The sequence below is a fragment of the Elephas maximus genome, chromosome 8 (assembly GCF_024166365.1).
Source record: "Elephas maximus indicus isolate mEleMax1 chromosome 8, mEleMax1 primary haplotype, whole genome shotgun sequence".
Taxonomy (NCBI): Eukaryota; Metazoa; Chordata; class Mammalia; order Proboscidea; family Elephantidae; genus Elephas; species Elephas maximus.
In genome coordinates, this window is record NC_064826.1 from 47,052,101 (window position 1) to 47,067,835 (window position 15,735).

Below are 15,735 nucleotides of genomic sequence, written 5' to 3' on the forward strand. Positions count from 1 at the left end.
GGAGTTTCTCGTCAAACGTATATACATGAGAAGCAGGAAGCAGGGCTGGGCACTAAGATGGGTCCACTGGATGAATACAGGTTTCACCTTATTCCCTTTAGTTTTCCCAACCCTTCAATAACGTCTTGATCACCTATTCCAGGAAAAATCAATTTTCTATATTAATACGTTATTTTATGTTTTATGTTATCTTAGGAAACCCTGGTGGTGTAGTGGTTAAGTGCTACAGCTGCTAACCAAAAGGTCAGCAGTTTGAATCTACCAGGTGCTCCCTGGAAATTCTATGGGGTAGTTCTACCTTGTCCTATAGTGTTGCTATGAGTCAGAATTAACTGGACAGCAATGGGGGTTTGATGTTATTTTAAACTGTGCAACTAAATTAATATATTAAATAGTACAATGCAATGTTTGACTATTTTGTATCCTGCCCTACAAGATGCTGTGGAAGCATGCTCTGTCCCATAGTCACCCCTGCACTGAAAAACAGTGTGGACAGAGTGGCTTCCTGGATGAGGGGGATGCAGCTGGGAGCTCCAGGCCAGGCCTTGTATAGAGGTGAGCAGTGGCCCACAGTGGAGCCAGGAGTTGTGGGTAGAGCAGGTGGCTGAAAGGCTGGCTGATGGTGGAGGACCTCGGGCAAATGAGAGGCCACCTCTTCTCCTAACACACGCCAGAGGAGACCTGTTGGTTCGAGGCTGGGGGTTTGTAGGAGAGGAGGAAGCAAATACTCTGGGTTACACAAGTTGACTCCAGGTAGACCAAAAGGAACAATGTTTTGTCCCTGTAGCAAAATGTGGAATTGGGCACAGGGAGATCATGCTGAGGAGCCATGGGCACAGGTACCTAGTCTACCTGCATTATACAGACAGTGCTTCTGCATCAATTCATGGACTTGATAAATTCAGAGATTAAGTCATTTAATCATTCAGCTTAATCTGTCGACCATGCATATACATGAATAATTTTTAAACTTATCATAAATGTATTTTAATATTTGATATTTTATCGTGTAAAAATATTATATTACTGTCAGAGCACCATGGCCTATCAAAGTCAGAGGAGCTAGATTTAACTTCTTGTTTTCCATGTTTGCAAAGCAAGAGCTAATGCCTCCAGGCCTATCCATCTGCTTTGAGGGTTGAAGGGATGTGTATGAAAGCACTTTGTAAACACCATTCCCTGAGGTTTCATGCCTTTTGATTAATAAGATAGGTGATAAATGACATGCTCACTTACCTGTACCCAAATATTGCTATCCACTGCTTTTAGAACCTTCACATTGTTAATGGGATGGATTTCCACTAACAAAGTTAAACACTTTGACCCTACAAAGAGAAGAAGACTTTTAGTAATGAAGACTGGAATATTACATATTGTTTCCACAGCAAGTAGGAAGAGGAATTGCTGGTAAATCCTATTACATTGACTGTAAGCTAATAAAACAACTCTCCCTTCATAAAGAAGTCTCTCGACGTGATTTAAACTGTAGTCCTATTCCCAGTCCCACCCTTCAGGGATGTATAGTGGCTTCAGGACCCCAAGAGAGCTATCTAGCAAAGAACCCACCTTCTACACCCCTCAAGAGTCCTGGAGAAACAGCATTTTATTATGTAACCCGTCGGATGCTCAGGAAATCCAAACATAAACAAGGAAGTCTTTGAGCAGGACTGGCAGCAACAGTGAACATCGGGGGAGACAAATTTCAGGCTTATAAAAATTCTTTAGCTTATAGAAAAGCTTCACATTTAAAATAGAAGCAGTTTCAGAAAGAGGTTGTATCATTCCGCACTCTCATCAGCAATGTATGAGAGAGTGCCCGACAAACTGGATTTTAATGAGTATCATTTTCACCCTAAAGTATTAGGATTCTAAGATTTACAAACAGTGCATGTATGGACTTTATGTAGCTTTCTGGCATCAATCCCTAAGAATTTAAAAGTTATGAACTTAAAATGTGATAAGAAATAGTATGTTTGGCTTCCACATAGGTTTGACCTTTAAAGCACAGATGTAGTACTTACCGTATTACTTATTCCACAAAAAAAGTAATTTTTTATAAAATTTACTTTAATACTTTTCAAACCCAAAATAGTTATGGAAAACAGCACAAGAGAGAAGTCAGTGTACACAGAGTGAGGAACAAGTTCCTGCCCTTGTTCCTCTGCCATTTTTAGCATAGCTTCACGGACCTTCTTGGCTTCTAAGTCTAAACAAATACAACTCAACTGGATATCACTGCAATTCTGCAGCACAGGGACAGATACTATTTGCGTATAAGAACATGAAGATATTTGTGGTGCACAAACACGTCATGGTTGACAGCACCTATCGGTAGGACATGTGCTTGGTTTCCCCTCAGGAATGGTGGTGGGGCTGCACTGATAAGAGACCCACTTGCAATTTCCTCAGTGTCACATCTGAGTAAACATTATATGAGATAGCAATGTGGAGGAAGTCCATGGTCATGGACTAGAAGGAGGTTACCATAGATATCCAAATTTAGGTCAAGGGCTGCCCTCCCTCAAGATTAAAAAAAAATTAAGCCCCCCCAAAAGAGTTGCCTTATATTTGAATTCTTATAAAGACTCTAATATTATCAGGTACTCTCTCAATGACTTTATTTTGAATAATAATAATATACAATTTGGGGATGGCATAGCAGCCTGTAATTGAATCAATACGTTTTCAATATTTAAGGAAGTAATTTGACAGCATGTTTTATTTAAAAAAAAAAAAATGGGGGAGAGGGAGAGAAAAGACCATAAAACCATCATTTCTGGAACATGACCTCACAATTGGGAGGACTGACTATCTTTGTAAACATGTTTTTTGAAAAAGTACTTGAAAAAGTAAGACAGTGAATGGTTATTATGTGGGATCATAAATAAACAACTACAAAACAAATGAAAATCAAATGTCTGGTAGATGGGTACTTATGACTTAGGATAAAAATCCCAGCGACAGGATCATTCACCAATTCAAAAGGGCTATAAATTACTGGGAAAGAGGAAAAGGTGAGGTGCTTTTGGAATCTGCTTGATGACTCAAAAAATGGCCCTAGGAATAAGAAAGATGAGTGAAGATAAACAGAATAGAAATGTCCTATGAAATGTGAGAATGAGGGGAAAAACTCCTATATTAATAAAAAAAAAATTTTTTTTATTAATAAAAAAACTAGTAGTTTTTTTATTAATAAAAAATTTTTTTTATTTATAATAGATTACAATTAAATTAATATACTGAATAGTACAAGCCAACATTTGACTATTTTATATCCTGCCCTAAAATTTTATATATTCTAATTGGAAAACATAAAAAACAAATTTGGAGGTGGGATAGAAGGAAACTTCTCATTGGAGAAATAAGAAATCACCTTACATGTGGGCCTTTTTTAGCATGAATTTGTACCCAAATAAGGTAACCAGCTATTGACTAAATTCACTTATCTTTAAAATGGGAGGACCTTCCAGGGCAAAAACCATTTTCCTACGTTAATTTGTCCCTTCTCTAGTACAACACAGACATTTAACTAATAGTAACTAGCATAACAGTAAGAGGGAACATTTGCAAACAGGAATTTCTCTCACTCATACTCTCTGCTCTTATAGTGTAGTGGGAAACACTGTGGATTGGGACTCTGGAGACACTGGTTTTAGTTTCAGCTCTTCCCTTACCCTAACACATAATTTTCAGGAAATCGCCCAACTTTTCTAGGCCTCGATGCCTTGTTACTAACAAATAAAATTAAAACTTAAAAATTATAGAATGAGATTATTTAAACAATCACTTTCAGCCTGTATAAAGTGCTAAACGCGTATTAAGAGTTTAGAGAATGGAGATATCAATGTAGACTGACAGGGTATCACTGAAGGGTATGCCTGGGTAGGCAGGGTAGAGATGTCACGGAAAGTAGGCAGCACAGGATCAAAAGCATAGGGACAGACAAGACCTTGCGTAGATACCATGTGATGGAGGTTAGTATGCAAGTTGTGAAGTCGTGCAAGTTTGGAAGGGTCCAAAAGGGCCTGGTTCTGAAGGAGCTCTAGTCATTGGAGTTCTTGAACCAAATCATGGCTCCATGGAATACCTGTAGCACTTAACTGTTTGTGATAGTAAATGGGGGCTCTAGAAAGTCTCAGCAGCAGTGGGGGGCCCAGCACACCGTGATTACCCCAATTGCTGCTTGCTGGGGACCTACTATGCCTTGCAGCAAGTACAGCTCCACAAAGGAGGGTGAATAAGACATTAACTTTGCCAGGGCCACAGCCTAGAAGAGCTGTTAATAAAACTGTTTTAGAGTATGTGGACTGAGAAACCCTATCTTGTTTACGTGAAAGATGTTTCAGTTTGTCTCATTTACAATGGCAAAATCTTGTGTTAAGCAACAGAGTGTTAAAAAAGTACCTTCAGGCAAACTACATTTCATAATCAAATGGCTTATAAGGTCAATGACAGATAAAATAAAACTTTCCAAAACATTTGTTCAAAAGAACACTGTAATCAGATTCTAGAGTACTTGTTGGTTTTGTTGTTTCTGAAATTTAAACAAGATAAAACCCTTCCATGATGTTCAATACCTTCCATACACTAACCACTCTACCAAACCTGTATTACCAGCCCCAACTCTTACCTGAACTTCTGATTCACATCCAACTGCCTTCCTGACATCTAACAGGCATCTCGAACTTAGCATGCCCAAAACCAAACTCTTTTTTCCATCCCTACCATCAACACCTATGCGTGCATGCGCGCGCGCACACACACACAAAAGCCCCCTCTGGCCAAAAACCTTGGAATGAATTATCCTTGAGTTATCTCTTTTTCTCATTGTCCTATCCAATTCACCAGCAATCGTGACAAGACTGTCTTAAAAATATATGCAAATACAACCACTTCTCCCTTGCTCCCAGCCAGTCCAAGCCACTGGACTATTCCAACAGTCTTCCAGGAAGTCCCCTTGCTTTCCTCCTTGCCCTCCTGCAGCCTATTTTCCACACAGCAGCTAGAGCAATCCTTTTAGAAAGTAAGTCAGATCACTCCTCTGCTCAAAATTGCTTCTCATTTTACTCAGAATGAAGTCAGAACTCTTTACAATGACTTCCTCAGCTCTACGTGACCTGCCTGCACCTCACCCCCTTTTCTCTCTGGCCTCGGTTCCCACCACTCTGCCCCTTGTTCACCCTACACCACCTCACTAACCTCCTCACTGTGCCTTGCACAGCAAATCTACCAAGTATACTTCAGCCTCAGGGCCTTTGTGCCGGCTGTTTGCTTTGCCAGAAATGTGTTGTCCCCATAGCCACAAGCTTACTCCTTCTCTTCTTTCAGATCTCTGTTTAAATAGGGTCATCCCACAAATAAATCAACTGCATTCAAATCCTTGTCTAGATTCTACTTATGGGGAAATCCAAACTAAGATAAGATGCGATCTTAACCAAAAAAACCAAACCCGTTGCCGTCGAGTTGATTCTGACTCACAGTGACCCTATAGGGAAGAACAGAATTGCTGCATAGTATTTCCAAGGAGCAGCTGGTAGATTTGAACTGCCACCCTCTTGGTTAGCAGCCAAACACCTAACCACTGTGCCACCAGGGCTCCCATGTGATCTTACGGGACAAGATACCTCTAGCCACGAGTGGGTGGTAGAAGGGACTAAGGAAAGTGAAACAGGAAAGAAGAGTAAACTAGTATATGGGGTATTATCGAGCTGGTGACCACTGTGGGTCTTGAGCTGCATGGAGTGAACCTCATTATTATTCACTTTAGGAATGAAAATGGGGAGCAATCCCATTGGCCATGGGTTGCCCTATTGAGCATTATTTCCAACCATACTTCCAGGTTGTGCACCTGTAGGTGGTCAACAGATTTTCCCAAGAGCTCTGGGCAGAAAGGAATAAGTTGGTAGAGCAATTGAGGTAACCCACTGTCAAATTACACCTGGGCAGAATTGGTTCTCACAGCAATGCCTGGCTTAAAAGGTGAACTAAGAATATACAAAGCTATGATGTATCCAAAAGGAGCCCTGGTTGCTCAGTGGTTAGGCACTTGGCTGCTAACTGAAAAATTGGTGGTTAGAGCCCACCAACTGCTCCATGGGAGAAAGATGTGGCAGTCTGCTTCCATAAAGATTTACAGCCTTGGAAACACTATGGGGCAGTTCTACTCTATCCTATAGGGTTGCTACGAGTCAGAATTGACTTGATGGCAGTGGGCTTTGGTTTGGTTTATGATGCATCCATCACAAGAATGTTCATTCTAATATTTTTAAAGATGTGAGTAGATAATCTCACTACAGGTGCATTGAACTTTAAAGGCTGAACAAGCATAGCTGAATGGAATTTTTAATGTTGCAACCAAAACTTACAAAAAAGTTTATGTAAAGTATATATTATACTATTCGCTATTGCTCTGCATGACAATTAGGCATGGATGATAAACATCATATAAAACCCAAACCCATTGCCGTTGAGTCAATTCTGACTGATGGCAACCCTATAGGACAGAGTAGAACTGCCCCATAGAGTTTCCAAGGAGCGCCTGGTGGATTCAAACTGCCAACCTTTGGGTGAGCAGCCGTAGCACTTAACCACTACGCCACCAGGGTTTCCAAGCATCATCTAGAGATTATAATTAGAAGCCCTGGTGGTGCAATAGTTAAGCGCTCAGCTGCCAACCAAAAGGTTGGCAATTCGAACACACCAGCTTGAAGGGAGAAAAGTACGGGCCATCTGCTCCCCTAGAGATTTCAGTCCTATGGGGCTGTTCTACTCTATTCTATGGGATTGTCATGAGTCAGAATCGACTGGAGAGCATACAACAACTTATGCAAGGAATTTAGGCTTTGCCTTTGGTTCCTGATGAAATCCTGGTGGCGTAGTGGTTAAGTGCTACGGTGCTAACCAAAAGGTCAGCAGTTCGAATCCACCAGGCGCTCCTTGGAAACTCTGTGGGGCAGTTCTACTCTGTCCTATAGGGTCGCTATGAGTCAGAATCAAGTCGACAGCAGTGGGTTTGGTTTGGGTTTGGTTTTTGGTTCCTGAGAGATAACTTCTAAAACCTTGAAATTTCTCCAGTTACTGCAGTCTTTGTTATTCATAGAGGGACTCTAGACCACACCTACCTAACAGGTCATGATGATAAGGTGACTCATGTGGGAAGTGGCTGGCCTGGGCAGAAAAAACCCACCATGTGAAATCAGCAGGACCTCAAGGTTGGCGGGCTGGAGTATGAACTCAACCACATGTGCGATGATTAAATCTATCATGCCTGTATAATGCGACTACAATATAAAAACTTTGAACACTGAATCTGAGTTTCCTAATTGATGATAGAAACTGATGCACAAGAGAGGGTAGCGCATTTTTCCAGAATATGGAAGGTCAGCCAGAAACACTTTCAGACCTCACTCTATGTGTCTTTTCATTTATATTCTTTTTTTATAATAAAACTGTAACCTTAAGTAGGGCTCTTTCTTGAGTTTTGTGAGTTATTCTAGTGAATTATCAAACCCAAGGTAGCAGTGGGACCCAGAAGATCAGAAGTGAGGAAGGACCTTGGGAATTTCCCCGAGGTTATGACTGACATTCTAAAGTCAGCAGGTCAGAAGTAAAGGTGTTGTGGGGGACTCTCAAGCTTGTGGCTGGCATCTGAGGTTTTAGGCAGCCCTGGGAGTCTGGAGGACTGTGCCCTCTAACTTGTGAGATCTGACCTAGCTCTGGTGATTAAGTTCAGAGAAAGAGTACTACATTTGTACTTGGTGTCAGAAATTGAATTGATTTTGTTCACCAGCATAATAAAGAATTTCTAAGGCTAAAAGTAATAAGGCCCAGGAAGAACGGGAAGGTAGTGCAAGCTGTTCCAAGGTTGTGTGTATAGATGCCCACCCTCACAATCAAAAAGAACATCAGCAACTAGACCTTTCCCTTCTTGGAATAGGGATTTTTTAGTCCAGGAAATAGCCCTCTAACTGACCATACCCTTGTTTTGCCCAAGTCTTTGTTGTAGGGGTCAGGACATCAATGTCTTAGGTCATATTTCACTAAAGGTAGTCCAGTCCTATCATCTCTAAAGTGAAAATTGTACCTAATTCAAAGAGGACCAGAGAGTGCTAAAGGGCCTAGTAAGAAAATAACATGGCACAGAAGAGGGAAGGGAGCTGCCGTGGGTCTCAGTGTAACATGGTGGGAGGACGGGTAAGCATTGGTAATGCAAAGGGTGAGACTTCAGGGAAACCTCCTGCCTGCCAACATCTCCCATAAACTCTTCTAATGAGCCCCCTGAGAACTTCCCATCCAGACTCCACTCTGCTTTCCCTGCCACTCTAAGCTGGCTCTGTGGGAAAGCGCGTGTCACGAACCCAAGACTGCCTCATGAGCCACATGTGGAAAGTATGTATGAAGGGTTTTCCATCACATGCAACCACAGGAAAGAACATCTGAGTATGCTATACTAACAAAAGAAGGAAATTAAGTGCCAAATAAATAGAAAATGCAGAAAGTACTACAGGATCAGAATAGTAGGAGATGGATGTGAGATCTAAAAATAAGAGATCTACTAGACTAGAGGTTGAAAAATGGTAGTCCATAGGCTGCTTCCAGTCCATAGGTGGTTATCATTGCCTGAGAAAGATTTTTTAAAAATATTCAAGTCAACAATTTAAAAATTAGATTTTGACATAAAAGTTCAGACTTCTCTTGATAAATTGAAAAAGCTGGCCCCACTAGGCTTACATCTCCACATGGTGACAAAAAGTTAGAGCTGAGTTGTGACCCCCCTTTGAAGATGTGGTACATGTCCCACCCCACCATAGCTCTGAACTCTTTTTTCCATTAAAGATAACGAATATGTCTTGGCTTCTATGTTAAAATTGAGAAAAACAAAGAAAAATACATGGTCACCTGATTTTTTTTACACTCAGTCGGCTTCACTTGTTTACATGATCTTTCTGGCCCTTGTATGCATTTGAGATTGCAACCCATGAGCTCTATGAGGACAGTCACCATGCCTGTTTTGCACACCAGTGTAGCCCCAGCATGATGTACAGCGTCTGACCCACAATCCATACATGTCAACTTATGAACAGATAACTCAAATACAAATACTTGTTGAGTTATGGACAGATGACCTTCCCCCACCAAAAAAAGGCATCATATAGATAATAAATTGCAAATTTACTTTTATTTAGTATTGGTGGACTAAGGAGCCCTGACGGTGCAATGGTTAAAGCACTTGACTGCTAACGGCACTTAACTGCTCCCGTAAGATTACAGCCTTGGAAACCCTATGGGGCAGTTCTATTTTGTTCTATAGGGTTGCTGTGAGTCAGAATCAACTGAAGGGCAATGAGTTCAATTTGGGTTTTTTGGCTTGGTGGACTATTCACAATGCATTAGGTATTAGTCAATACTTAACCACCAAAAAAAAAGCCCATTGCTGTCGAGTCGATTCTGACTCATAGCAACCCTATACTTAACTATGTATAAGAAAAAAAGTTATATGGTACATTATTTTCTGTAATTTCCTGTTTATTTGGAAAAATAATTTAAAAAAAAAAAAGCCCATTCATGCTTGACATGATAATTGCCTTTTCATTGTAAGACAAGGCTATTTCTAAAAATACGTGAAATTTGACTTAACAGTCCAATAAATCTTTATCTCCCAATGGACACTAAAAAGTATAATTTCATTACCTGGTTGAAGCTCATTCCTTCTTCCTTCTTTAGTAGTTTGAACTAAACTTACAGCTAACAGAAAAAGAAGAAAACATCCATCAGCAATTGATCTATCCGGTGGCTCATTAAAATTTACCATTTCATGCCTGACATAAGTAAAGGCTCAAAGGGTCTGACAGTGAATGGTTATGGCAGAATACAAAGCATCGTTCTCTGTAGGTATACCCTATAGATCGTTTATTTCAAACCTAATTCCCTAAGAACATCTTTCCAGAAAACCATTGTTACAGAATAACCTATGTTGCAAAAATCCAGTATTTTGAAACCCTTAAAAAATATAGTTTAGTTCTTGACATGAAGCAATAGAAGAAAAGTGTTCAACTTACCAAGCAAAGTTCTCTCACTGTTGATGGAGCAACTGATAACTTGTAAGTCTGTCTCAAAGGTATAGAGATGCTATTTAAAAGGAAAAAAAAAAAGTTTCTTAAATGTGGAGTTCATGTTAAATAGCGGTTATATGACTATAAATTCCCGTTTAGTTCTCTACCAAAGATTATTGTGACAAAACATTTTACTAAAGAACCATCAATGAATTAGTTTATCTACACTGAGAAGTTCCAGATTTTTTTTTTTTTTTCACGATTATGTGGCTTATTAGGGAAGAAACAGGCTATAACTCAGGATCAGAATCCACTTGGAAGTAATAGGATACAACTCAGGAGACAGAATCAAGTTCGTCAATTAGGACAGCTTTCAGCCGTTTTTGGCCATACCCGCAGGCCAGGCCCCCCTTGGGCATCTCCTGCCAAAAGCCCACTGCAGCTGCCTTGAGCTGGACTCCTGATTTCTGCCGCTCATACTGCTGTGCCATTTCTGTGCTGCTGGGATCTGCTATGGGTGCCGCAGTTTCTTGCTGTCTCCTGCCACCTTCAGTGTTATAGCTCTCTCTCCTGTGTCTAGGAGGTTTTCAACTCAGGGATCCCAGATCCAAAGATGTGCTCCACTCCAGGCTCTTCTTGATGGTAGTGAGGTCCCCCTCGACCTCTCTGGGATTGGCCCTTATATTCAATTTCAAGACATGGCCCTTCCACCAGGACCACTAATTGACCAATCCCCTTGGTAGACCATAGTCACTTCATTTGCATAGCATTCAACCAGTTCCTGCAAGGTCACTTAAATCTACTGGGTGGCTTTACATACCCTATTTGCATAGTAGACTAACCAATACCTTTGCAAGATTTTGGCCTAATAAATCCAGATTTTTTTTTTTAAGAAAAAATTTGTTAAGGTAGATTGTATTTGGTATTGAAATTCACCCATGAAGCAACAGAACATAATGGATAAGAGTACAGATCTTGGAGCCAAACTAGAAAAAGGAGGTTCAAATCCTGATTCTGTCACTTGCTAGCTGTGTGATCTTGGACAAATTATTCAACCTCTCTATCCTCCCATCAGTAAAATAAGAATGATAATGCCTGTCTCATTGTTAGGTAGATCAAGTGAGACAATCCATCTGAGGCACTTAGTGCATTATCTGCTGCACATAATAAGCACTCAATTGTTAGCTATTATAATTAGTGAGGCAGGTAAAATTTTAACCAAATTACACAACTGACTATGATATCATTAGTTATGTCTTAAAGACTGTCACAAGTGTTATCTCCTGTAGGACTCTCATATTTAGAGGAGTGGCAAAAGTAGTTTTTTTTACCTTTATTTAATCTTTCTACTTTTTTAATTTTCTTGTTGCTGTTTGAAATTTTCAAAATGTTACAAGATTCCATTTCATTGAGTATTAAAGAACATGAAAATGGTCATTTGGAAGGAGGATGTGATGTGCAGATTGAGGAAGTGGAGATAATCACAGTTATATTAGGTCAACGCTCTCTTACAGTAGAACACTCAGAGGACAAAAGGGAGATAAGAAGCTTTAGGGCTGGGGAGAGAGGCTAAGAGAAACGGTGAACAGTGGAAGTATTAAGAAGTTATTCAACACCTGCAAACTAAACGAGCACTGAAAATACACTAAAACTCTACGGTCAGAGGTGGTAAAAAAGGTTGTGAAAGTCAAGAAAGTAACCTTTGAGTTAACATGAAGGTGCTGAATTCGGGTGAGAAGTTTTGGTTTCCTTTGACACTTTCTCTAACTGAGGGATTCTAATTTATAAGCAAGAAGAATCACAGTTGTATATGCATAATTTTTAATGTACTAACCTCTTAATTATAAAATAACACACACAGTCTCCGTGTTTAAAAGATGTAAACACTACCAAAATAAAAAGCCAAAGTCTTCCGTTATGCTCACCCAGCCCCAACTCCCTTCCCAAAGGAAACGCATTTATAATTTGCTCTGTAGCCTCCCAAATATTTTAAATTTTCAGTACATATTTATGCGCATATATTGCATAGTGTTCTTATAAGTTTTTTTTTTTTTTAACATAAATGGAGCGTATTTTTCTAGCAACTTGCTTTCTTATGTAACAATCTTTTGGAGTGCCTCCTGTGCCAGTTTACATTTATACAAGTCTTAATCCTTTAATCTTTTAATGGCAGTATGGATTTCCAAAGAACTTAATGATAGGCATTTAGACCGCTTCCTACTTTTAGGTATTACAATGATCCAATGAACTTTCCTTTACATACATCTTTGTGAACTTGTACACATATTTCCGTAGACTCAAAACTTCAAAGTAAAAACAAAAACCAAAAAAAAAACTTCAAAATGGAATTTCCGGGTCAAAAGGTATTCAAGTATCAGGATTCTTCAGTTGTAAGCAACAAAAAATCTGCCCCAAACCAGCTTATGTAAAAAGGCAATTAGTGATTTATAGAATTGAATAGTACAGAGTATGTGGCTTCAGAACTGGCTTGACCCATGGCTGGTAAGACCTATCTCTTGGCTTTTGGGATTAAATCCATTTTCAGCCTCCGTACAGTGGCCACCCAGGTAGCTCCAAGTTCTATTCTCCAAAGCCACAGCAATTCCAGATCTCACTTCACATATCACCAAAACCAGTAGAAAAGAGGAGTTTAAGTCCCAAATTCCCAGCAAAGTCCACTATTCATTTGTATTCAACCAGCTTAGGTCACACCCACTTTTGTACGCATTAACAAAGAAAGCTTGCATAAAGGAGAGTAGAAGGAGAGGAAAGAAGGGGTGAGGGACAAAAGGTATTGGGAACTCATCTAGTCATAAATAAGTAATACTTTGCTTCCCATTTGGATACTATAAGGAGAGCTTATTCAGTTAAAACTTGAGAGAAAAACCAAAGTACAGTAGACCCACTTCTATTTCTTCCACTAAGTACAGCTAAAAATCCCTGGGCATTGGATTTAAAAAAACCTAAGACGACTCTGAAAAGTGGAGAGAAGGCAGACCATCTAAAGACCTCGTGTCCTGAGGAACAAACAGTGGTGAGTTCCGGGTTTTCTTTTTGCTTCATATATCCCAGAATGGGAGCTGAAGAAACAAATAATCTGGAAACGGCAACAGGAACAGACAAAAAAAATGCCCCAACAAAAGCCTACTCTTTCTAGGCAAAGTGCCAGGAAAGGGGAAGCCTAGCAAGACAAAAAATTTATAGACAATAACCACCCTACTGCAGCCAAACACCACAGAAAAAACGCAGCCCTACTCCCAGCCCCATTAACAAAGCTCTTAGGAGCGCACTAATCTTGGGGAGGCCATTGGACCTCCTACATTCCTACATAATACTGGAATAATTGGTTTGGTCTTATTTTATTTAAATTTCAAAGGACTAAGAGATCTTAGCAGATATTAAAAATTATCTTAGTTAAATGTGAATTTATTTCGGGTCTAGGAATCCTTGCATTTTTTTAAATTTTTAAAACTTTTTTAGGATGGTGATGTTAAAAGGGAGAAGAGAAAGCAGGCAAAGATATGTAAACAAATTTTTAGAAGATAAAATGGGGATTTATATCTTGGAAAAGGAAGAGCAGAAAGAAAGATGTAAGAGCAGTAAAGTAACCAATGAATAATCTACAGTTTACAGTGATTTTTTTTTTTACCTCATTTTGTCTGGTTTGGCAATCATATAATCCAAAGAAGACACTTCCCTTATCATCCTGAAAGAAAAATTTAACCAAATGTTTACTAAATATCATTATTTAGAAGCTAGGATGTTATTAGTTAAACACAAAACAAAACCTGCAATAATTCAACTAATCTTACCAGTAAGCACTTTGAGGGTATTTTGCCATCCATGTTAGAATGGAACTGAACCTGTTTTAGCTACTCATGCGGACTCCAAAATTGAAATGAACATGCAGGATCCTGGCCATGTTTTAAAACCCCGTATAGTAGGACTTAACATGGTGAAGGAGTCAATCTTTTTGTATTTCCATTTTTACCTTTAAGAAAATAGGTACAACGGATACTAGGAATGGCTAAAGTAGGTCTATAATATTCTTATAAGTAAAACTTTTGAATCAAACAATTCCTTAAATACATCATCCTTAGATACGATTTAAAATAATAGCTTTTTTTAACCAAAAAAAGTATAGTGATACAATTTTGCAAAGCAAACTGAACACTGAAACTATTCTTTCATGTTTCTCTAATACGGTAAAGTTATCAATAAAGTTAGAATATTTTGCCTTAGAACACTTAACTTTGAAAATACATTGTTAAATAATAATACCTCAAAAGTCCCAGCATATCTTTAGTCTGTCTGGATGGACAACTTAGAGTACTCATATTTTTCTCAAAGCTAAAAATTTAACATATTAATTTGGTTTATAAATCTTTTACATAGCATTTTTCCTATAGAAAATGGATTTTTTTATTCAAAAAATTTTGAGCACTGCATTACATATTATACACATTCAATTTTATTTTATTTAAAAAAGAAAACATTTCATAAAACTAAATTTCAATTACCATATTAAATCTCACCGAAAAAATAAAGAACTAAAATCATATGTTAAAGGTTAAAGGACAATTCTTATTCATTACTCCTCAATAATATATTGTATAGAACTATGTCAAAAAAGAACATAAACATACCTTATAGGTATAAATAATATTTCCATTTCTTTCAAAATTTAGTACACGTAAGCTGTCATAATTTTCTAAAATATCTGAAATGGTAAGATAATAATAGCAAGTTAATACTTAGTAGGAGATATTTAAAAACATATATAACAAATATAATATTAGTGAAAGAAGCCAAGTACAAAAGAATACTTAGTAATGATTCTATTCCATAGAATTTAAAAACAAGCAAAGCTATCTGGTAGTAGTAGATGACCTTTGGAGAAGAGGAAGGGAATAATAGTTGGGAGAGATTACAACGGGGTCCTCTAAGGAGCTGATAATGCTGTATATCTTGAGTATACTGGTATGCTAACTGTGCAATAACTCACTGAGCTGTACGTACTCTTGATCTGTATACTCTTCTGTGTCTATGTTATATATCAATAAATTTTAAGTATCTATCAGCTTTTGCATTACATATCTTGAACTATGTTTTTAGGTGCATACAAATTTACAACTGTTACAGTTTCCCAGTGGCTTGACCCTTTCATTCATTATGAAATATCCTCCTTTACCTCTTATAATTTTTTTCGTTTTAAAGTCTACTTTGTCTGATATTGCTATAGCTGCATCAGCTTCTTTGGCTACTATTTACATGGTATAACTTTAACATTCTTCTGTTATTAGTCATCTGATGTCCTTATATTTAAGGTACATGTCTAATAACTAGTATCTAGTAGAGTTTTTTTTTTTTTTTTACCAATCTGACAATCTTAATCTTTTAATAGGAATATTTAGTCCATTTAAAGTAATTACTGATATATTGGGTTTATTTCTATCATTTATTATTTGTTTTACATGTAATCCCACTGTTTTACTCTTTTCTTGTTCTTTTATGCATTAATCAACATTTTTTATATTTCATTTTCCCATCTATTAACTTGTCAGTTACATATTTTTGTTATTCTTTTATTGGTTAAAATATTACAGCACATATCCCTGACTTATTATGTTCTAATATAATGTAATTATTATATGTTAATAATTATACTATGTTATAATATAAT

At 38.1% G+C, this 15,735-nt stretch overlaps 1 protein-coding gene across 1 annotated transcript in view; it reads right to left on the minus strand.

Annotated features, from left to right (window-relative positions):
- GSAP (gamma-secretase activating protein) overlaps positions 1–15,735 on the minus strand; it is a 99,602-nt gene that overhangs the window by 64,963 nt on the left and 18,904 nt on the right. Inside the window, exons 2-6 of the mRNA XM_049893082.1 lie at positions 14,699–14,772; positions 13,702–13,758; positions 10,059–10,128; positions 9,691–9,744; positions 1,237–1,325 (exon numbers count right to left, since the gene is read on the minus strand). Coding sequence (XP_049749039.1) covers positions 1,237–1,325; positions 9,691–9,744; positions 10,059–10,128; positions 13,702–13,758; positions 14,699–14,772 — 344 coding nt within the window. The remainder of the gene's footprint in view (positions 1–1,236; positions 1,326–9,690; positions 9,745–10,058; positions 10,129–13,701; positions 13,759–14,698; positions 14,773–15,735) is intronic.